The 24,913-nt window shown below is 38.6% G+C and overlaps 1 protein-coding gene across 2 annotated transcripts in view; it reads right to left on the bottom strand.

The window, feature by feature from the left end:
* Positions 1-24,091, bottom strand: part of LOC308433491 (UDP-glucuronosyltransferase 3A2-like) — a gene marked incomplete at both ends in the record, with an annotated part of 34,276 nt that extends 10,185 nt beyond the window's left edge. Inside the window, 3 exons of one of the 2 annotated variants that reach the window (XM_080933578.1) lie at positions 5,971-6,085; positions 20,402-20,500; positions 23,998-24,091. In XM_080933578.1, the coding sequence (XP_080789704.1) occupies positions 5,971-6,085; positions 20,402-20,500; positions 23,998-24,091 (308 nt within the window). The remainder of the gene's footprint in view (positions 1-5,970; positions 6,086-20,401; positions 20,501-23,997) is intronic. The other variant, XM_080933579.1, reaches the window with a different exon arrangement.
* Positions 24,092-24,913: the final 822 nt, after the last annotated feature.

Genomic DNA, 24,913 nt, shown 5'->3' with positions numbered 1-24,913 from the left:
AAAGAGAAGTCTCTAGCTTGAAGTGTTATTCTCTCAAATGATGTGATCTTGTGTAAATTTGTCACAAAACTAGATAGTTCATACACCAAACATAAAACATCTTACTGTCGATTAATCAATATTCAAAGAACAAATCAGAATATGTGCATTTTCTTAATCTTAATCATAGTTTACAAGATGGCAGCCTGCATCCAAAGTGGTAGTGTATATTCCTTCATGAATGTAATTAAAATATTTTGACACTTTCCTGAAGTAAAATGTAGCTGCTAAATAATCATGGGTATTCTAGACCCAGACCATGAAAAAATAATGCTTTCAACAATATGAAATAAAGGTGTCATATATGACCTTGTTTCTAACATAAAAGAGTTAGATTTCTCAGAAAATTTATTACATTTTAACACTGGGCAACGTGTTGATAGTTAAGAAAGTGAATAATTTACTCAAGTTTAGAAAACATTACAGACAATTGAGACCTTTTAACAAAGTAGTTATTTCAACACTCTCCGATTGACAATGCTTATTTAAGGATAGGTGTAATGTGAAGTTTTATGAAAACATGAAAAATATGAAGAAAATGTCTCAAAGCTTTCTCTGTTCTCTATGTAGAAATTTATCTAAATGGTATTTAGAAGCCAATAATGTCAAACTTATGTCCGAATTGTTCAAGTGTACTAGTATTATAATCTCTTGTCCACATTGAGCTTAAAAATATTTCCTAACCTAAATAGGAATTCTGTGAGTGTGTTAAGCTATATAAAATTTGAACACTGCCCTGGGCATTCAATAGAAATACAGAAATGCTACCCTACAAGCTACAATTTTCTTGTAAGAAGAAAGCTCTTGAATTTCTACCTGCTGCTCAATACAAGGCTATAGTAGAAAAGTTTCTGCAGGCACCAATACAAGTAAAGTGTTGTGTTTTCCTATGAATTTATCAGGGGAAAAGTACATTACCAACAAATGTTTATTGTGAGTTTTAACATCCAAAATGTGGATGGAAATATAAATCAGTTTGCTTACTCAATTTTGTTTAGGTTTTAAGACTATTGCAAAAGGAACAGCATACCAGTCAACTGGATTTGTGCTTGCATATCTCATCCTTTCCTGTCTGCAATGATCAAACATCTAGCCTCCACTTGTGTTTGGTTGCTCACTAAGGCAATCAAATGTTCTTGGAGAGAAGTCAATCAGCTAATATAATACAATGTCTATCACATGCCCAATGTGTAATGGGTCTCTAGAACCCTAACTATTACATCATCTAGAACCCTATTACATCACCTAGAACCATAACTATTACACCATCTAAAACCCTATTACATTACCTGGAACCATAATTATTATATCATGTGGAACTATAACTATTACATTAATACTATTGTTTCCAAAAACAGGTAAACATATTTAAAGGATAATAAAATTATTTTGTCTATTCCAAAAGCAGAAAAACATGTTTTTCTGATATTTCTTCTCCCTTATGTGTAAGTCTATCTAGGCTTTAGCATGAGACATTTAAGTTGCAATAGGTACAATAGATAGATAGATAGATGGATAGATAGATAGATACAGACAGATAGACTTTCTACCTTGGAGGCAATGACTAAAGTCATGTTCTTTATATTCCATGTAATTATAAGGGAAAATATCATATAATTCTCTGATAACTAATTTTGCTTCAAAAACTATAAAGCATACAAAACTGAAAATATGTGAGAGAAAGTATGTAAATCTATACCTGTTTCTGTGTCCATCTTTATAGTTAAATTCTGTTCTCTGTTATGAAATGTTTTTAAATTGTTCTTATAGAGATGGTTTTATTTAACTTAAATTAGACAATCTAGTGATTTGTTTTAGTTTTTTAATTTTTATTGAATATATTTTATTTATTTCAAATGTTATCCCCTTTCACGGTTTCCCCTTTATAAATCCCTGTCCCACCCCCTGCATCTGAGAGGGTGCTCCCCCACATACACTCTTCTGCCTCCCCACACTGACATTCCCCTACACTGCGGCATCAAGCCTTGGCAGGACCAAGGGCTTCTCCTCCCACTGATACCCAACAAGGCCATCCTCTAATACTTATGCAGCTGGAGCCATATGTCCAGCCATGTGTACTCTTTGGATATGGGTTTAGTGCCTGGGAGCTCTGGTTGGTTGGTATTGTTGTTCTCATGGGGTTGCAAACCCCTTCATCTCCTTCAATCCTTTCTCTAAGTACTCCACTGGGGACCTCGTTCTCAGTTCAATGGTTGTATGTGAGCATCCGCCTCAGTATTTGTCAGGCTCTGGCAGAGTCTCTCAGGAGACAGCTATACAGGTTCCTGTCAGCTTGCACTTCTTGGCAACAGCAATATTGTCAGGGTTTGGTGGCTGTATATGAACTGGATTCCCAGGTGGGGCAGTCAGTGTCTGGATGGCCTTTCCTTCAGTCTCTGTTCCAAACTTTGTTTCCATATTTCCTCCTGTGAATATTTTTGTTTCTTCTTCTAAAAAGGACTGAAGCATCCATACTTTAGTCTTTCTTCTTGAGCTTCATGTTGTCTGTGAATTGTATCTTGGGCAATCTGAGCTTCTGGGCTAATATCCACTTATCAGTGAGTGCATGTCATGTGTGTTTTGTTGTGACTGGGTTACCTCACACTCAGTTGCCTCCCCCCCCCCCAAGACTGGATCTCTGAGTTCTTGGGTTCGCCTTCTCCTGGTACTAGAGTGAGAGGCTTCCCCAATTCGGGGGTCTTTCACCAGCATCTGCTGTCATCTTAGTTTTTGATTGTGGCCATTATGACTGATATGAAGTAGAATTTTAGGGTTGTTTTGATTTGCATTTTCATGACAAAGGATGTTGAATGTATCTTTAGGTGTTTCTCAGCCATTCAATATTCCACAGTTGAGAATTCTTTGTTTAGCTCTGTTCCTCATTTTCTAATAGGGTTTTTGTTTCTCTGGGGTCTAGCTTCTTGTGTTTATATTAGATATTAGCCCTCCATTCAATGTAGGATTGGTAAAGAACTTTTCCCAATCTGTTTGTTGCCCTTTGTCCTTTTTATGGTGCCCTTGTCTTACAAAAGCTTTGCAATTTTATAAAGTCCCATTTGTCAATTCTTGATCTTAGAGCATAAGCTATTGGTGTTTTGTTCAGGAAATTTCCCCCTGTTCCTATGTGTTCAAGGCTCTTCCCCACTTTCTACTACTTTGAGTGTATCTGGGTTTATGTGGAGGTCCTTGATTCACTTGAACTTGAGCTTTGTACTGGAGATACAAATGGATTGATTTGAATTCTTCTACATGAACCAGCACCATCTGTGAAAAATGCCATCTTTTTTTTCCACTGGATGCTTTTAGCTCCTTTGTCAAAGATCAACTGACTACAAGTGTGTGGTTTAGGGGGGAAGGAGGGGAGAGAGAGGGGTGGAGAGAGAGAGAGAGAGAGAGAGAGAGAGAGAGAGAGAGAGAGAGAGACAGAGACAGAGACAGAGACAGAGACAGAGACAGAGAGACAGAGAGAAAGAGAGAAAGGGAGAGAGAGAGAATTCCAAGTGACCATGAAGCATTAGCCTTCTACCTGAATTACAAATGTTCAAAACCTTCCTTTAATTATTCTGCTGTAGGTATTTCTACTTCCAAAAATGAACCCACTTCCATCACATTTCCTCGGGATGTAATTCCTGTTCATCACTAATATGAGTTTGATTTCTTCTGTCTTAGAAGACTGATTGTAGATCTCAGAGCATCAATCACCATGTGCAGGTGTATAGTGCTGTTTAACTCACAGTATGTAATGAGTTTTTGAGTAACACTACTCTCCCCTGCCAGTCTGTATAAGTAGTATAATCACAGCTATAATAATCCTCAATGATAACGTTACTGCTTTTAATCCTTTCTTATCTTAGCTTGGATGTTTTGTGCCATAAAGAGAACATCCCAATGATAATATTGGAACTAAGCTGAGCATGTTTTAACTTTCTGCCTAAAACTTAAGCAGTTAGGAAAACAATATATAAACTTATGATCTTTGTCTTTTGTATGTTAAACCAAAATTTATATTTGTGTGTGTGTCTGTGTGTGTGTGTGTTTTAAATTTGTATAAATAATAACCCAATTTTAACCACCTCTCCAGAGTTCCGGCTTAAAATGAAGACGCAATATATATGCTTAAATGTGCATAAATAGTAACCCAATTGGACAATGATGCCTAGCACCGGGTATCCCAGAGACCTAAGGTCAAATACTGTTGGTCTAAAACAAAACGAAAGAAAAGCAGCAGTATAATGATTTCTAATGACATTCGGGTATACTCATAGATCGGTGCCTCGCTCAGCCATCATCAGAAAGCTTCCCTTCGCAGCAGATGCAAACATATATAGAGACCCATCTCCAGGCATTGTGCAGCACTTAGCCCTAAATCTGCATCAAATCTCTCCCTCCCTCTAGGACTCAGAGAACCCAGAGAAAGAGCAAGCAAGAAGACTGTAAAAGCCGAAAAGGATAGAGGACACCAAGAAAACAAGGCCTCCTAAACATGAACAAAGCATATATGAACTCAGAGAGACTGAGCCAGCATGTACAGGGTCCACATCAGGTCATGCAGACTTACATACATGCATACATACATGCAGACATACATACATGCATACATATTTATTAGTTTAGTACTTTTATGGGATTTCTGAGTGTGAAAGCTAGTGAGTCTTGTGCCTTTTCTTAAACTCTTTTCTTTTTGGTTGTTTTTCTTGTCTAACTCTGATGTGCTAGTTTTGGTTTTATCTTATTATATTTTATTTTGTCATAATTTATTATTATCTCCTAGAAATCTGTTTGTCTTCCAATGAGGTACAGAAAGGTGGTGGACCTAATAGGGAGGTACTGGGAGGAGCAGAGGGACGGGACACTGCAATAAGAATGTATTATGTGAGAAAAAAATTATTTTAAATAAAAGGGAGGAGGGAAAGAAAGCTTTCAAACGAGTTTAATAGGAAAGGACCAAAGAGTGACACATTCATGCACAAGGGAGTTTGAAGTGAAAAATTTTGGTTTCTCTAACAACTCGGTTGTGTCACATGATGTCTTTCTGGAAGCAGTCTCTGAACGGATGCTTTGCTGAAGACATGTGAGAGGGCATGAGATGCTTTCTGAATCAGACACTTGAGAAGGCATGTGATGTTTAGAAAGAATAGAAATATAACCCAACAGACATGAGAGGATGTTCTTCTGTTGGTTGCCTTGTAATGCTTTGCTGGGTTTTGCTGACCTTTGCTTGTCATTAATTCATTGAGAAGAACATACCAAAGAACTTCTCATGGTATTCTGACTGCTTCCTGCCACCTTCTCTGACTCATGCTGATTCCTTGGAGGTTCAAGGTAGATTATAGGTCAAGCAGCTGCTACTGGTTTGCATTTTGTGTTGGCTGTTTGGACTGGACTGCCACTACTGATTTGTGTTTGGAATTGCCCTAAAGAACCACTTCTAAACAACTTTGCATTGTCTTATTAACCATCTTTCTCCACCGTCTTTGATGAGTAGGCTAGAAGGGAGGTTGAAGCATTTAAAAATCCTTATTAAAGTAGGTTTTGAAAGCTTTAAGCCAACAAGGAGTTACCTCTCTTAGTGAATTTACATAAGCAGGGGACAAAGAACATTAGAAAGGTAGCTCTACTTTCCCTGAGTAGAGAAGTTGAAGGGACAGAACTGGCTCAGAGGACAGGAAACTTGGTGACAGGTAACTTGTAGATAACAAGGCCTAAAAGGTGCAGCTTCCACTTTCTAGAGACTTACTCCAGCCCATTGCTTATCTAGCTATTAGTCATGGACCATGCACAATTCAAACACAACCATCCCTGTATTCCTCAACCCACCCAACCATCATTTCTCTTAAACTTACGCAAAGCATCATGTATCCATCATTTACCCACATTTAAGTTTTAGTAAGCAATTAAGATGTTAACGTTCAAAGAATCAAAGCAAATTACCTGCCATAAATTATTTCTTCTGAAAGGAGACTCTGAAAATTATCATATTTCTTTTTCTGATCTTCAGGTAGATGCCAATTAATAACCCGATATGGTGGCTCTTCCTTTCTAAAATCTAAGAAAACACCAACTGAGTAAAATTTATATTTATCACAATATACCACACATTACTATTGCAATAAAAACAATTAATTTAATTAATGTCACATCTTTGTGAAATCTGATTTTTGTTTTGCAGTGAGTTTGATTTTCCTTTAATCCACTCAATTCTGTATTCTAATCATATTTATTGATACTTTACAATAGTTCAAGAATATTTATACATTCTATAAAACAAAAAATTCTAATAATCACTTTCATTCAAAGACACAGCTTTTACTTTTCATTGAAAAGATAAGAAACACAGACATAAACATTCTAAAATGATGTGATTCAGAAACTTTGTCACCAAAGTGTGGTAGAGTTTATTGTTACTTACAAGTCAGTTTGGTTGCAGTTTTCTGTGTTTCAAAGAAATATTAAAATAAAATATATGAAACGTTATTTTGCTTGTTTGCTTTTACTTGCTATTAATTTTATGTTGTGGCTTGTTTGAGTTTTATTTGTTTGTTTGTTTTGTGGTAGAGTCATGTTCAGTAGCCCAACTGGCTTTCAAGTCACAATCCTACTTCTTGAAGCTTCCAAGTAGTTAGATTATAAGCATGTGCTGACACAAACAGGTTCACCTTGTTTGTTTGTTTGTTTGTTTGTTTGTTTGTTTAAGTAAGTTCAAAGGTTCCACCTTCAGTCAAGATGCTAAATCAAAAAGAAAGAAAAAAAAGGAAGGAAGACAGACAGAAAGAAAGAGAAAAAAGTCTGCCATGAACCAACTGGTCAGTCTCCTTTTCCCCTTATTACTCATGCACAATGAACAGTCTGATTTCACTTTGAGGTTTCACTTCTTTTTTTTTTTTTTTTTTTTATTTTTTTAAACAACTTTATTTTGCAAAAAAAAGATAAATGTAAAGATTTTAAACATTTTTTGCTTAAAATTATACATTTTTGTCAGTACTGTTTTTTCAGACATTAAAATAAATTTTACATAAAACCATGTGAATATGTTTTTTAGTCAGTACTTGATTTTTTTCAAGGGCTCGACAGTATGCATTGAAAACGTACTAGTTGCAATAAGCGTAAAGTACATGCAAAACAAAACGCAACATGGAAATAGTCAAAGTCTTCTTGTTTTGTGAATATATGTATAGTTTTTGTTTTCTTTATTTCTTGGACTTCATACAGTCTGTGAGTTGTTTCTGGGGGAGTGCAAGCCTCTGGGGTTAGCATCCCACTATCAGTGACTGAATATTATGTCTGTTCTTTTGTGACTGGGTTATCTCACTCAGGATGATATTCTCTAGATGCAGCCATTTTCTTAAGAATTTGGTTAAGTCATTGTTTCTGGTGGCTGAGTAGTATTCCATTGTGTATATGTACCACAATTTTTGTATCCATTCGTCTTCTGAAGGACATCTGGGTTCCTTCCAGCTTCTGGCTATTAAAAATAGAGCCGCTATGAACATTGTGGTGCATATATCTTTGTTGTGTATTAAAGTGTCTCTGGGGTATATGCCCAGAAGTGGAATAGCTGGGTCTTCAGGTAGTACTATATCCAATTTTCTGAGGTATCGCCAGACAGATTTCCAGAGTGGTTGTATTAGCTTGCAACCCCAACAACAGTGGAGAAGTGTTCCTCTTTCTCCGCACCCTCGCCAGCATCTGCTGTTATGTGAGTTTTGGATCTTGGCCAATCTGACTGGTGTGAGGTGGAATCTTAGGGTTGTTTTGATTTGCATTTCCCTGATGGCTAAGGATGTCCAGCACTTCCTCAGATGTTTCTCGGCCATTCGGTGTTCCTCAACTGAAAATGATTTGTTTAGCTCTGTACCCCATTTTTTAATAGGGTTATTTGATTCTCTGGTGTCTAGCTTTTTGAGTTCCTTGTACACCTTGAATATTAGGCCTCTATCTGATGTGGTGTTGGTAAAGATCTTTTCCCATTCTGTTGGTTGCCGTTTTGTTTTCTTGACGATGTCCTTAGCCTTACAAAAACTTTGCAATCTCATTAAGTCCCATTTGTTAATCTTTGACCTTAGAGCTTGAGCCATTGGTGTTTTGTTCAGGAAATTTTCTCCTGTACCTATGTGTTCTAAGGCTTTCCCTACTTTCTCATCTAATAGTTCCAGTGTATCTGGTTTAATGTGGAGATCTTTAATCCACTTACACTTGAGCTTTGTACAAGGAGATAAGAACGGGTCTATTTTCATTCTTTTGCATGTTGAGTGCCAGTTGGACCAGGACCATTTGTTGAATAGGCTGTCCTTTTTCCATTGAATGTTTACTGCTCCTTTGTCAAAAATCAGGTGACCATATACATGAGGGCTCATTTCTGGATCTTCTATTCTATTCCATTGATCCACTTGCCTATTTCTGTACCAGTACCATGCAGTTTTCAGCACAATTGCCTTGTAATATAGCTTGAGGTCAGGGATAGTGATTCCCGCAGATGTTTTTTTTGTTGTTGAGGATGGATTTCCCTATTCTAGGTCTTTTGTTATTCCATATGAAATTGCACATTGATCTTTCCAATTCCATGAAGAACTGGGTTGGAATTTTGATGGGGATTGCATTGAATCTGTAGATTGCTTTTGGTAGGATGGCCATTTTTAAGATGTTGATCTTTCCAATCCATGAGCATGGAAGATCTTTCTATTTTCTGAGATCCTCCTCAATTTCTTTCTGTAGAGGTTTGAAGTTCTTGTCATACAGGTCCTTCACTTCCTTAGTTAGAGTCACACCAAGGTATTTCATAGTTTTTGTAACGATTGTGAAGGGTACCTTTTCCCTAATTTCTTTCTCTCATGTTTGTCCTTTGAGTATAGGAAGGCTATTGATTTGTTTGAGTTAATTTTGTATCCGGCCACTTTGCTGAACTTGTTTATCAGCTGTAGAAGTTCTCTGGTGGAATTTTTGGGGTCACTCAAGTACACTATCATGTCATCGGCAAAGAGTGATGTTTTTATCTCTTCCTTTCCGATTTGTATCCCCTTGATCTCCTTTTGCTGTCTAATTGCTCCAGCCAGGACTTCCAGTACTATGTTGAATCGGTAGGGAGAGAGTGGGCAGCCTTGTCGAGTCCCTGATTTTAGTGGGATTGCTTCAAGTTTCTCGCCATTAAGTTTGATGTTGGCTGTTGGTTTGCTGTATATTGCTTTTATTATGTTTAAATATGGGCCTTGGATTCCTGTTCTTTCCAGGACTTTTAACATGAAGGGGTGTTGGATTTTGTCAAATGCTTTCTCAGCGTCTAGTGAGATGACCATGTGATTTTGGTCTTTAAGTTTGTTTATATGGTGGATTACATTGATTGATTTCCTTATGTTAAACCATCCCTGCATCCCAGGGATGAAGCCTACTTGGTCATGATGAATGATGGTTTTGATGTGTTCTTGGATTCGGTTTGCAAGGATTTTGTTGAGTATTTTTGCATCAATGTTCATAAGTGAGATTGGTCTGAAGTTCTCTTTCCTTGTAGGGTCTTTGTGTGGCTTAGGTACGAGGGTTATTGTAGCCTCAAAAAATGAGTTGGGTAATATTCCATCTGATTCTATCTTTTGGAATAGTTTGGCGAATATTGGTGTTATATCCCCAATAAATGTCTGATAAAATTCTGGACTGAACCCATCAGGACCTGGGCTTTTTTTGGTTGGGAGGCTTTTGATGACTTCTTCTATTTCTTTAGGTGTTATAGGGTTATTTAGATGGTTTACTTGGTCCTGGTTAAACTTTGGGACCTTGTATCTGTCTAGGAATTTGTCCATTTTCTCCAGATTTTCCAATTTTGTGGAGTATAAGTTTTTGTAGTAGGATCTGATGATTTCTTGAATTTCCTTAGTTTCAGTTGTTATGTCACCACTTTCCTTTCTGATTTTGTTAATTTGGATACTCTCTCTTTGCCCTTTAGTTAGTCTGGGTAGGGGTTTATCAATCTTGTTGATTTTCTCAAAGAACCAACTCTTTGTTTTGTTGATTTTTTCAATGGTTTTTTTTGTTTCTATTTGGTCTGTTTCTGCCCTAATTTTGATTATTTCTTGCCGTCTACTCTTTTTGGGTATATCTGCTTCCTTTTGTTCTAGGGCTTTTAGCTGTGCTGTCAGGTTGCTGATGTGAGCTCTCTCCAGTTTCTTCTTGGAAGCACTTAGGGCAATGAGTTTTCCTCTCAATACTGCTTTCATTGCATCCCATAGGTTTGGGTATGTTGTGTTTTCGTTTTCGTTGAATTCTAGAAAATCCTTAATTTCTTTCTTTATTTCTTCTTTGACCCTGCTATCCTTTAACAGAGCGTTGTTTAGTTTCCATGTGTATGTGGGCATTTTGTTGTCTTTGTTGTTGTTAAAGACCAGCCCTGGACCATGGTGATCTGAGAGGATGCATGGGAGTATTTCAATCTTCTTATATCGATGAAGGCTCGTTCTGTGTCCAATTATGTGGTCAATTTTCGAGAAGGTGCCATGGGGTGGTGAGAAGAAGGTGTATTCTTTTACTTTAGGATAGTATGTTCTGTATATATCTATTAATTCTAGTTGGTTCAAAGTCTCTGCTAGTTTTGCAGTGTCCTTGTTCAGTTTCTGTTTCCCTGATCTGTCCATTGGTGAGAGTGGGGTGTTAAAGTCTCCCACTATTATTGTGTGGGGTGAAATGTATTTTTTGAGCTTTAGTAGAGTTTCTTTTATGAATGTGGGTGATTTTTTATTTGGAGCATATATGTTAAGGATTGAGAGTTCCTCCTGACAGATTTCCCCGATAATGAGTAAAAAGTGTCCTTCTTTATCTTTTTTGATAACTTTTGGTTGGAAGTTTACTTTATTCGATATTAGAATAGCCACTCCAGGTTGCTTCTTGGAGCTGTTTGCTTGGAAGTTTTTTTTCCCACCCTTTTACTCTGAGATAGTGTCTGTCTCTGTCTCTGAGATGAGTTTCCTGTATACAGCAAAAGGCTGGATTTTGTTTATGTATCCAGTCTGATAGTCTATGTCTCTTTATTGGGGAGTTGAGACCATTTATGTTAATATATATCAAAGAATAATTGTTTCTGTTTCCTGCCATTTTTGCTTTTTTGGGTTGAGTTGTGTCTGTGTTTTTTTCTTCTTTTAGTTTTCTTGTTTAGGAGTTTTCTTGTTTTTACTAGGCTGTATTTTCCCTCCTTGTATTGGGTTTTCCACCTATAATTCGTTGTAGTGCTGAGTTTGTGGTCAGATATTGTGTGAATTTTGATTCGTCTTGAAATATCTTTGTCTCTCCATCGATGGTGATTGATAGTTTTGCTGGGTATAGCAGCTTGGGCTGGCACTTGTGCTCTCTTAAGGAGTGCATGATGTCTGTCCAGGCTCTTCTAGCTTTCATAGTCTCTGTTGAGAAATCAGGTGTGAGTCTGATTGGTCTGCCTTTATATGTTACCTGACCTTTTTCCCTTACTGCTTTTAGTATTCTTTCTTTACTTTGGGCACTTGATGTTTTTACTATTATGTGTCGGGAGGTATTTCTTTTCTGGTTTAACCTATTTGGAGTTCTGAGGGCTTCTTTTATGCTCGTGGTCATCTCATTCTTGAGGGTAGGGAAGTTTTCTTCTATGATTTTGTTGAAGATATTTACTGTGCCTCTTAGTTGATACTCTTCTCCCTCTTCTATTCCTATTATCCTTAGGTTAGGTCTTCTCATTGTGTCTTGTATTTCCTGGACATTTTGGGTTAGGAGCTTTTTGTTTTTTGCATCTTCTCTGGCTGTTTTGTCTATGTTTGCAATGTTGTCTTCTGCCCCCGAGATTCTCTCCTCGATCTCTTGTAATCTGTTGGAAATGCTTGCTTCTGTGACTCCTGATTTCTTTTTTTGGTGTTCTGACTCTAGGGTTATCTCTTTTAGCGCTTTCTTTATTGTGTCAATTTCTGTTTTAATTTCCCTCTTCCATTCCTTTATTTCTTTGGTTCTGTTTTCGTCTCGTTCTTTGAGTTCTTTGAGTGTTTTTCTTGTTTCTTCTTTAAAAGCTTCTGAATCTTTTTGCTTTTCCTCCCTTTCTTGTTTAAGTAACTCTATCAGCGTCTTGAGGCATGATTTCAGGTCTGTGTCTTCTTTCTCTGGAGTGTTTGGAATTCCGATGTTTGCTAATATCTGAGAGCTGGGTTCTGGTGTTGCTAGATTGTCTTGGTTTCCTTGGGATATACTCTTTCTCTTTTCTCTTGCCATTTTGTTGTCAGTGATATGTTCTTGCCTTTCCCTTGTATCTGGTCTGTGTCCCTGGTACACTTTCCGTGTGCACTCCGCAGAGATCTCTCTACTCCCCGGCAGCCCAGGTTCCGGGTGGCAGCTGGGCCAGGCTCCGCTCTGCGTAATGAAGTCGCCTCCGGGTGGGAACAGACGTTCCTAAGATCTGTTCCTGGTCACAGATGCTCAGCCTCTCAGAGCCACCTTTCCGGCTGGCAGGTGGGCCAGGCTCCGCTCTGCGTCCTGAAGTCGTCTCCGGGTAGGAACAGAAGTTCCTAAGATCTGTTCCCGGTCCCAGTTGTTCAGCCTGTACGAGCCGCCTTTCCGGCTGGCTGTTGGGCCAGGCTCTGCTCTGTGTCCTGAAGTCGTCTCCGGGTGGGAACAGACGTTCCTAAGATCTGTTCCCGGTCACTGGATTGGGGAGGACAGGGCAGGTCAGGGCAGGGGGTGCCCTTTCCGTGTGCACTCCGCAGAGATCCCTCTGCTCCCCCGCAGCCTAGGTCTCCCACTCACCAGTTGCTCAGCCTGTACGAGCCGCCTTTCCGGCTGGCAGTTGGGCCAGGCTCCGCTCTGCGTCCTGAAGTCGTCTCCGGGTGGGAACAGAAGTTCCTAAGATCTGTTCCCGGTCACAGTTGCTCAGCCTGTACAAGCCGCCTTTCCGGCTGGCAGTTGGGCCAGGCTCTGCTCTGCGTCCTGAAGTCGTCTCCGGGTGGGAACAGAAGTTCCTAAGATCTGTTCCCGGTCACAGTTGCTCAGCCTGTACTGAGGTTTCACTTCTGACAATTTCAAGTTTGTTTTGCAACTTCATCTCTCATTTTACAGAAAAAAAAAAAAAAACTTTTCATCCAAAAACAAAAGAATATACTCTCTTCTTAGCACCTCATGGTACCTCCTCCAAAACTGACCATATAGTCGGTCACAAAACAGGCCTCAACAGATACAAGAAGATCGAAATACTCCCATGAATCCTATCAGATCACTATGGATTAAGGCTGGTCTTTAATAACAACAAAGATAACAAAAAGCCCACATACACATGGAAACTGAACAATGCTTGGCTCAATAATAACAGGGTCAAGGAATAAAGAAAGAAAGAAATTATGGATTTTTTAGAATTTAATGAAAATGATGCCACAACATACCCAGACTTATGGGATGCAATGAAAGCAGTACTGAGAGGAAAAGTCATAGCTCTGAGTGCCTCCAAAAAGAAATTAGAGAGAACATACACTAGCAGCTTGGCAGCACATCTGAAATCTCTAGAACAAAAAGAAGCAAATACACGCAAGAGGAGTAGACGGCAGAAAATAATTAAACTCAGAGCAGAAATTAACCAAATAGAGACAAAAATAACTATACAAAGAATCAACAAAACCAAGAGCTGTTTTATTTATTTATTTTTTTTTTTTTTTGAGAAAATCAACAAGATTGATAAGCCCTTATCCAGACTAACTAGAGGGCAAAAAGAGAGTATCCAAATTAACAAAATCAGAAATGAAAGGGGAGACATAACAACAGAAACCAAGGAAATTCAAGAAATCATTGGGTCCTATTACAAAACCCTATACTCAACAAAACTGGAAAATCTGGAGGAAGCAGATAAATTTCTAGACAAATACAAGATACCAAAGTTAAATGAAGATCAGATAAACCATCTAAACAGTCCCATAACACCCAAAGAAATAAAAGCAGCCATCAAAAGCCTCCCAACCAAAAAAAGTCCAGGACCAGATGGGTTTAATAGAGAATTCTATCAGACTTTTATAGAATACCTAATGTATGTCCTCTCCAAAATATTCTAAAAATTAGAAACAGAAGCAACACTACCCAACTCATTCTTCAAAGGTGAAATTATTCTCATACCTAAAGCACACAAAAACACTACAAAGAAACTTCAGCTCAATTTCTCTCATGAACATTGATGCAAAAATACTCAATAAAATTCTTGCAAACCGAATCCAACACATCAAAAGAGACCTATCGATCCAGTTGTGTATGTAGCTAAAGATAGCAGTGTCTGGCATCAATGTGAGAAGAGGCTTTTGTTCCAGAGAAGGTACTTCCCAATTTAGGGGAATGATAAAGCAATGGGGTGGAGAGGTGGATCAGAAGGAAGTGTACTTTTGTAAAGGCAACTGGGAGGGTAGGGGAGATGGGAGCAGGGTGGGGCAAAGAGATAACATCTCAAATCTAAATACAGAGTATATAATAAACATATGAAAAAAGGAAAAAATAATAAATAAAAGTTTAATTCATGATGGAAGGTAAAGTTGATTCAATACTGTTGCATCTACAAAAATTAAAATATGCTTTTGTCCTTAAATATCAGAATTCTCACACATATAACAGAGAAACAGATAGATGGGTGCGGGGAGAGACAGAGACAGAGACAGAGGGAAGGAGAAAGGAAGGGAGGGAGAAAGGAAGGGAGGCAGGGAGAGACATGAGAGAGGAGTCACAATCACAATGTGAAGTGCCTCTAGCCAATAGAATCTCTTCTGTATTGAAAATATCAATAATTGAATCAAGCATATGACCTTAGGCTATCATTCTACTTCACCAGTTCTGGAGCAATGAGGAGAAATTGGAGAGTTTGTATTGACCTGTTTCTAGGAAATCTCAGCCCCCAACTCTGTCTCACAGAACACTCTGTTCTCTCATGAACCACTCTGTCCTAGCTGGCCTGTAAATTCCTAAAACCTGAATTCAATCTTCTCACTCTAGGGACATGCCTGAGTGAATTTGGATACTTCCCCCATAATCTGAATTCTAAAAACTAAGTCCAGTTAGTACCAAGTGTCCTGTGTCTCCTAATGAACAATGTGTGAAGAACATTTTGCTCAGATAGAGATTCTACTTTTGTTTTTAAGTCATCTAAAATGCAAAGCAGATGTGTCTATTATTCCTTTAGATTTCATTTTGTAAAGTATTTTCCTGCATTACTATCAACACACTTATCATAAATAAAATAGATAATTATAAAATAGATAATAGATAATATGAATATCTATATTTACATATATTTTATATCTGAACACAATAAAGATTTACCATTACAAAAAAAAAATGCTGTTGGCCATCCATTTCCTAAGAGATTTTGGTGGTCAGTAAATAATGTCACTAGGCTAGTTTGTATCTTCTGGATTTTACACAAATGGGATCATAAATTAGACATTTTTATATTATTTATTGGATTTTATAACTTACATTTTAAATGTTATCCCTTTTTCACCTTTTCCCTCCTGAAACTCCCTATCCCATCCTCCTTCTCCTTCTTCTGTGAGGGTGTTCACACACCTACCCAGCCACCCCCTTTCACCTCACTGTCTTAAGATTGACCTACACTGGGGTATCGAGCATTGACAGGACCAAGGGCTTCTTCCACTGATGCCCAACAAGGCCATCCTCTGCTACATATGCAGCTGGAGCCATAGATCGTTACATGTGTATGCTTAATCCCTGGGAGTTCTGGTTGGTTAATCTTTTTGTTCTCATGGGGTTGCAAGTTACTTCAGCCTCTTCAGTCCTTTCTCTACCTCCTCCAGACCCTGTTCTCAGTTCAATGGTTGGTTGTGTGCATCTGTCTCTATCTTTGTCAGGCTCTGACAGAGCCACTCAGAACAGAGCTATATCAGGCTCTTGTCAGCATACACTTCTTGGCATCCACATTATTGTCTGGGTTTGGTGGCTGTATAGAGGCTGGACCCCCAGGTGAGGCAGTCTCTGGATGACCTTTCCTTCATTCTCTTTCCACACTTTGTATCTGTATTTTCTCCTATGAATATTTTTGTTCCCTCTTCTAAGAAGGACTGAAAATTTTATGTGTTGGTCTTCCTTCTTCTTGAGCTTTATGTGAATTGTATCTTGGGTAATCTGAGTAATTGGGCTAATATCCACTTATCAGTAAATGCATACCATGTGTGTTCTCTTGTGATTGGGCTACCTCACTCATAATGATAACGTGCTGAGAAGAAAGTATATTCTTTTGTTTTAGGATAAAATGATCTGTAGATGTCTGTTAATTCTAATTGGTTCATAACCTCTGCTAGTTTCATTTTCTCTGTTCAGTTTCTGTCTCCATGATCTGTCAATTGATGAGAGTGGGGTGTTGAAGTTGCCAACTATTATTGTGTGTGGTGTAATATATGCTTTGAACTTTAGTAGAATTACTCTTATAAATGTGGGTGCCCTTGTATTTGGAGCATAGATGTTCAAGTTTGAGAGTTCGTCTCTATAGATTTTTCCTGTGATGGGTAAAAAGTGTTCTTACTTATTTTTTTTTTGATAACTTCTGGCTGATAATCTATTTTATTCGATATTAGAATGTCTACTCCAGCTTGTTTCTTGGGCCCATATGCTTGGAAGTTTTTTTCCCAGCCTTTTACTCTGAGGTAGTGTCTGTGTTTGTCTCTGAGATGAGTTTTATGTATGTAGCAAAGTGTTGGATCCTGTTTATGTATCCAGTCTGGTAGTCTATGTCTCTTTATTGGGGAGTTAAGTCCATTTATATTAAGAGAAATTATGAAATAGTAATTTCTGTTTCCTGTTATTTTTGTTGTAAGCGGTAGACTTATGTTGGTGTGCTTATCTACTTTTTGTCTTTTTGTGTGATGATTGCTTTGCTTTTCCTTGGGTGTAGTTTCCTTCTGTACTGGCTAGTTTTGTGTCAACTTGACACAGCTGGAGTTATCACAGAGAAAAAAGTCTCAGTTGAGGAAATGCCTCCATGAGAACCAGCTGTAAGGCATATTCTCAACTAGTGATCAAGGGGAGAGGGCCCAGCCCACTGTGGGTGGTGCCATACCTGGGCTGGTAGACCTGGGTTCTATAAGAAAGCAGGCTGAGCAAGCCATGGGAAGCAAGCCAGTAAGTGACGTCCCTCCATGGCCTCTGCATCAGCTCCTGCTTCCTGACCTGCTTGAGTTCCAGTCCTGACTTCCTCTGGTGATGAACAGCGATATGGAGGTGTAAGCTGAATAAACCATTTCCTCTCAAACTTACTTCTTGGTCATAATGTTTCGTGCAGGAATAAAAACCGTGACTAAGACACCTTCCTTGTGTAGGATTTTTCCACTTATCATCCTTTGTAGTGTTGGATTTGTGGACATATATTTTGTAAATTTGCTTTTGTCCTGGAATATCTTGGTCTCTCCACCTATGGTGATTAATAGTTTTGCTGAATATGGCATCCTGGGCTGACACTTGTGTTCTCTTAGGGTCTGTATGATGTCTGTCCAGGATCTTCTAGCTTTCACAGTCTCTGTTTAGAAGTCTGCTGTAACTCTGATTGGTCTGCTTTTATATTTTACTTGCCCTTTTCCCTTACAGCTTTTAGAATTCTTTCTTTGTTTCGAATATTTGGTGTTTTGACTATTATGTGTCAGGAGAAGTTTCTTTTCTGGGCCAATTTATTTTGAGTTCTGTAGGCTTCCTTATGCTCATGGTCATCTTGTTCTTAAGGGCAGGAAAGTTTTCTTTTATGATTTTGTTGAAGATATTTACTGTGTCTTTTAATTGATATTCTTCCCCCTCTTCTACACCTGCTATCCTTAGGTTTGGTCTTCTCATTGTGTCCTGGATCTCCTGGGCATTTTGTGTTAGGAACCTTTTGGTTTTTGCATCATTTCTGGCTGTTTTGTCGATGTTTTCTATGTTGTCTTTGGCTCCTGAGATCCTCTAGTCCATCTCTTTAGTCTATTGGTGATGCTTGCGTCTGCAAGTCCTGCTTTCTTTTTTTGTTTTTTGTTTTTTGTTTTTTGTTTTTAATCTCTAGGGTTGTCTCTTTTTGTGTTTTCTTTATTGTTTCTATTTCCATTTTCAAGTCCTTTATCTGTTTGGTTGTGTTTCCTGTGGTTCTTTAGGTGATTTTTCCTGGTTCTCCTTTAATTGTTTAAGGGACTTATTCATGTGCTTCTCGAAGATCTCCATTATCATCATGAAGTATAATTTCAAGCCTGAGTCTTGTTTGTCTAGTGTGTTTGGCAATCCACTACTTGCTGTGGTGGAAGAGCTGGGTCCTGATGTTTCCAGGTTATCTTGTATTCCATTGCTTAGGTTCGTTCGCTTTCCTTTTGCCATCTTGTTATTTGTGATTATAGGTGATTGCCTTGTCTCTGCATGGAGCCTGTCTCTCCTGTGGATCCTTCCCTTCTGCTTAGAATGGAAAGTTCCTGCTGCTCTTCCAAGCTCCCAGGTACCTGAACTGGCTGCCTGTCCAGATGAGGCTGGGGTGGGTCTGGCCTTGGTCTGGAAGTGTAAACCCCCATTCATTTCCACTGCTTGAGCAGTGGGAGTTTTATGCATCTTTTCCCCAGGTAGAACATGGGTAGAAGAAGTAGACACACCCTTCCACTTAGGATAGAAAGTGTTCCTGCTGCTCTTATGAATGAAACTGTTATGCATTTAGTTCCTCTGGACTATAGTGAACTATGCTGTTAGAGAATGAAAGACCTGCATTCAAATCTGAAAAATGAACTCTAAATCCGGGAGTTCATCACATTTCTATATCTGTTTTTTTATGTTTGTTTATTTGTTTTTGTTTCTGTTCCTGTTTTACTTAATCTCCACTACAAATAAGCACCAGCCTACTAGAAAGATAAAAATTGTCTGGTAATCCTTACACAAACATGTCCTAGCCTGCATACAAAAAGAAGTTTCAGAGACAGGACACAAAGGGGATCCAGCTCAAGGAGAGGCCCCAAGGCCTGACACTATTACTGAGGTTATGGCACACTCACTGAAAAGGACCTATCATGACTGCCCTCTGAAAGACCCAACAAGTATCTGAAAAAATCAGATGCAGATATTTGCACCTAACCAACCAATAGAAGGTGCTGATTCCTGTGGTTGAATTAGGGAAAAGCTGAAAGAAGCTGAGGAGGAGAGCCACCCTATAAGAGGACCATCAGTCTTGATTAACCTGGACCCCTGAGATCTCCCAGACACTGGATCACCAACCAGGCAGTAAACACTAGCTAATATGAGTCCCTAAACACATATACAGCAGAGGGCTGCCAGATCTGGGCTTAGTCAGAGGAGATGCACTTAACCCTCAAGAGACTGGAGAACCCAGGGAATTTAGAGGTCTGGTGGGATGGGTAGGTTGGAGACATCCTCATGAAGATATATATATCTTCTTTTAAAAGTCCTAGGTATGATAGGATACATCCATTCAACACTCCTTTCAGACACACTTGACATAAGAACCTCTCAAAATGATTGATAATAATGGGTAGTGATTACTATGAGCAACACTCAAGTAATACGTTATTTAATCTATTTTTGCCACCATAACAAAATATCTAATATTAGTTAATTTATATTTTAAAATTTTTTATTGAGATGGCCCAACAGCTCAAAGCTTTACTATTGCAGTAAACTCATGTTCTGTTCCCAACACGCACATCAGGTAAGTCATAGCTGCTTGTTAACTCAAGGTCCAAGTGATCCAACCACATCTTTGGGCCTCCTCAGGCTCTTGGACTCACATGCAAAAACTCACATACAATCACACACAAATATACATAAATTAAAAGTAGTTTTTTTTTTAGTAAATAGTTAATTAAAAAGTTAATTAAAACAGTTATTTTGCTCATAGTTCTAAAGAGTGACCAACCAAGGTTGGGTAGAGTCACCTGAATAGTCTTTGATAGGCTTTCACCTCATCATAACACAAAAGTGGCACATGTAGGTACAAAAGTCACAAGACAAAAGAGAAGAAAGCATCCAGGGAATGGCAGGATTATTTTTTTATAAACACCTACCAGCTGAGGACTAATCCACCCCTGGGAAGACAATGTAGTTCTCTTCCAAGTGTTTACCTTCATAGGCCAGTCAGATTTTACTCAGCTTGCTTCTTATGGACGAGTAATTATTCAACACCATTACATCAAAAACCCTGATTCTAGAAGATTAAAGTTCAGGGTACATACTGAAATCATAGTCAACCTATATGAGAAAGTGAATAAAATACACAAGTGTAGCATGCAGCTACTATAAAACTTACATACATATTCACACACCTTAATTTAACTTTCAATAAAGCCAAATACAAAACTTTTGTTAAGCAGTTCTATACAAAAGCTATCATTCATTATTTAAGTCGTTTACTATAATAATAATTGATTCTTAAAGTTACCTGGGATAAATTCACTTTCATAAAGAAGTTTGGTCACATTGTGGCCACCATCATGAAGAATTTGTGACACGCGGTTCATCATTATATAATGGCTTGCACCTAGAAACAATACATAAAGTTCATTTTGTAGAAAATGGTTCTGATTACTATAGATAGATGACATAAAAAAAATCCCAAACTAATTGTAAAAACACAGAACTCCTCTGGATGCCGAAGTGGACACCATCTCTCCCATACCCTCAGTTACCTTGTAGGTAATATCCAAGACACAAACCCAGGGCTTTGGCCAATAGCAATCTTTCACCAAAGATCTGATGATCTGATCTGGCCTAGAGAAATGGTTCGGCAGTTAAGGGCACTTGCTGTTCTCACAGAGGACTTGGGTTCAGTTCTCAGAAGTCATGTGATACCTCACAATGAATCATCTGAAACTCTAGTTTCAGGAGATTCAACACCTTCCTCTGGCCTCTACAGGTTTTCCATGTGCATAATACACTAACATACATGCAGGCAAAACACTCATAAATATAAAATAAAAATAAATATCATCTTTAAAAATTTGACATTCTTCATCCTATGGTACATGTGTGTTTTCCACTATATCTTTTCATCACTGCCATCACTGGGTTCAAAAAATTACTATAATCATGAAAAATGCATTGTGATATGATAAACAATAACTTACTCTGGAATTTTATGTTATTGGTGAGAATAGAGATGCAGTTTCTAAAATATTAGGGAAAGAAATTCCATAGGGATAGAGGATATGGAGCCTCCGCTTAATAAGTTTCTCTGCTTGGACCTGAGTTTATACCCTTTTAAATAAAGTCATCAAGGGTTGCTATGGGGCCTTAACGACCCTGAAGTAGTCAAAAAAAAAAAAAAGATGTATGAGAAACTGAGATAACATGAATTTGGCAGCAATCCTGGGCTGCTAAACAAAGAGGCTCTTCAGGAAAGGAATAAATATCATCACACCAATGTCTTTTCCTTACCTACAATTTCTTTACAATATGTGTTTCAAGCCCAGGAAAGAAGAAATTGAAATTTTAAAACAAAAGCTGAGAGAGGTCAGAGTATATGGTGCTGAAAGAACCATAATGATTAAATCAGGGCCAAAAAGCCAGGGAAACTGAATGTATCTGCTGAGCGAATCACTCCTTCCATTCCCATTTGCTTTGTCTGAACACAGCTCAGATAGAAGCCACCACACCCGGGGTGTCCTCCTGATCTCATCAGACTGAGGACTACCCAGTGAGACAGCCATTCTAATGGATGCTCGTGAGCAAGAGTTCTTCCAGAGAAATGCTGAGAATTTCAAAGCCAAGCCAGTAAGGACAGAAAGGAAAATGAAGTATCAAGATCTGGGGTCCTAGCCATCATTACCTCAGACACCCAGTGTGAAAGCAGCTGAATAAAGCAACCTTTGCACCTGTAGCTCAGGGATCATTGCAGAAGAGGAGCAGAGTGGCCAGTGATTAAACATGAAGTTTGATCCGGTGTTGTGTCTCCTAGGAATATCAGAAGCTAAACTCATAAAGTCTTACCAGCAAGACTGCCTAAATATGAGTCAAACAAGGATAGAGACAAAGACATGCTAAAGTAGATATGGGAAATCCCAGAAGACTTCAACCCTACACACACACAAAGTCAACGAAGAAATGCTGAGAGTAGGAGATATAGTCTTTCCCAGAGAAGAACATACCAACTGGTTATCCAATCAGTAGAAAATGGTTATCCCTAAAACCATACATAAAAGCAATATTATACAGCCTGAGCAGGTTATATTTAGTAATATATATTTATATACATGCACATGTGTGCAAGTGGCTACAAATAGTTAGAAACAAGACCCTAGCATTAAAAGAGAACAAGGACATGTATTTGCAAACGTTTGGAGAGAGAAAAGGGAAAGGGGAAATGATGTAATTATATTATAATCTCAAAAAAAGGAGTATTTTTAAAAGCTGATAAAATGTGGAGTCAGAATTGTTAGCCCTAGTGTGCAAGCCCCCACTCTAAAACTACTCCATAAGAATTTTCGTGCAACATTAGAAAGGTGAGTTGTATTCCTGCAAGAGGCAGCCGTGCCTTTGACCTTTAACAAGAGCAGAGTAGAAGGCTCAAGACCATATCTATAGTCTGTATTTCTCTCCAGCACTGGGCTCCGTGGGCTCCATTCCTGAAAGTGCTCTGAGGGTACTACTCTGTCATTTGACAACAGCTGAAAATGATCACCCCTTATACAGGAACACTTTTAACTTTTGGCATTCTTGTACCCTAGACAAACAAAACTTAAATAACACTTGAGCCATAAATTACAGAATTATAAGACCTATCCATCTTTGAAAATGTTGAGAAAGTGGTTAAAACACATCAGGGATCATAGAATCCTCCTGAAGACACTCACTCATCTTTTTAGTTTTACCTTGATAGAAAATATTCCTAATATTCACCGCTTAGAAATTTAAGGTAAGTCTTTGAATGTTCTGCCCCTGCCATTGAGAATGTTCTAGAATCCTTGGGCTTAAGACTCAGGTAAATCTTTGACCCCAGGCATATATAATGATTACTTCTGCAGCAGTTAAAAGAAAACCTCTGATTTCCATAAAATTGTCATCCAAATGAAAGAGTTAGAAGCAGTGAAGCAAGCCCAGTAGAGGTTAACTTACTATTTATTCATGGTTAAATCCAGAGTGTAGATAGCTTTGCAATAAAATGCCAGAGAATTTGGCTTTTGGGTAATATCCATTATGAGTGAATTATGATCACAGGTTAGGAATGAAGAGTTTGTGGTCCTCTGCAGAAGCCTGAGGGTAACTTCTGCTAAAACTCTTCCCTGGCACAGTGGGATAACACCGTCACCACCTCTGTCATACAATTATGTCTGTGTCCTTTCTTGCCTGGATTCTTAGGTCACACCCTATTATCTATAAATCCAAACCCAAAAGAAAAATGTTTTCACAAAGCCTATATATGGGTTTAATATGACCTGTTATGTGTTGGTACTAAAATATATTTCTCCTACCAAGCGCAGGACATTTAGCAGTGACCCATGTACATGAAGCTCCTGTTATCATGAGCCCCAGACAAAACCATGGGACAAGAACATTTGTGGTGTTAAGGGCAACGTATCAGTTCCTGGAATAAGATAATATCCTGGAGACACACAGACTTTGGTGCCTGGATACTTATACAAAAGAAGAACATCATTTGAAAACAAAAATGTTTATGAATGCCAGCCTCCCCAGAAAAATGTTCATTGCTTCTTTTGTTGGGTTAATAAGCTGATAACTTTGACTAAATCTGCCTCCCATTTACTCACAACCTAAAGTCCCAGTAAATAAGCCTTTCTTGTGAACCCCCATTCCACCTCCTGTAACCTCACACGATACCACCATCTGCAATTGCTCTCATCCTTGGGTAGAGTTCCCTCGGAGCACCACATTGCACATACTCCAGAGCCCCTCCCCCAGGTTCTGTCTACACCTAAATAGAAAAGTCTCATGCATGGTCAACTATGTGCCATTTTTATGAAACATGATAACCCAGGCATCACAATCTCACAAGACTCTATGTTCCCAGGAAGAACTTACCCAGATTAGATATAGTCAGGATTTTTGCAGCTTCCAAGAGAAGAACCTCAAGGAGAAAGAAGCTCACTAGAAGCCAACTGCAATGTGTGGCCATTTGCAGAACATGTAAAGCTCAGGCACCAGCTGCACAACCAGAGAGCTCTGCCCCACTAAGGAACCCTGTAAGCCTCTATCGCAAAGCACTGTCTGTGGCCTTGACAAGTGGTTAAAAAGCAAAGAGTCTTAAGTTGTTCTTCCAATTGCCCTTTTACCCTTGGCTTGTCCCTGCCCATCTCTTCCCAGTAAACATTGTTTCATGCTCCTAAACTAGAGTGGAAAGAGAAGGGGGAGAATTAATATTTAACCTGTGCTATAGCCTCAAAATCTTATTTGCTGTCCCCAAATAATTCTAAAATGGAATGTAAGGACCTTAGGTGAATGACAGCACTTTATAGTGACATACACAATGAACATTTTACATGCCTATTCACAAACTTACAATATGATACCTTCACCATCACTTCTCTATCTGTATCCTATTGCCATTTCTGGAACTCATTACCACTTTTGAAATCTCCAATAGTGTCTATCAAGAGCTAATCTTCGAGGAAAATACCCAAGATTATTGCTTAACTCACGAGTCACAGATGTGCTAGCAGCCTATGTCCCCAAAAGACAAGGAGAAGAAAAAAAAAAAGCTAAACCACCAGTTCTGAGTGAAAATTATATTACAAGATGGAAGTATTACACAATCCCCCCAAGAGCAAGCTCAGGAGAGTCCAAATCTGTCCACTTGTAAATCAACACAAAAGGAGCACACTGCCCCGTGCCCGTTTGGTCATCTTCCTGTTCCAGTCTAAAACCAAACTGCTTAAGCCGGGTTTCTTGGTCCAGCTCCAAATCAGAAGAGAATCTGCTTTAGTACTCCCCAGGCATG

This window comes from Micromys minutus, assembly GCF_963924665.1.
Source record: "Micromys minutus genome assembly, chromosome: 20".
Classification (NCBI taxonomy): domain Eukaryota; kingdom Metazoa; phylum Chordata; class Mammalia; order Rodentia; family Muridae; genus Micromys; species Micromys minutus.
This window is presented reverse-complemented; position numbering and strand designations above follow the sequence as displayed.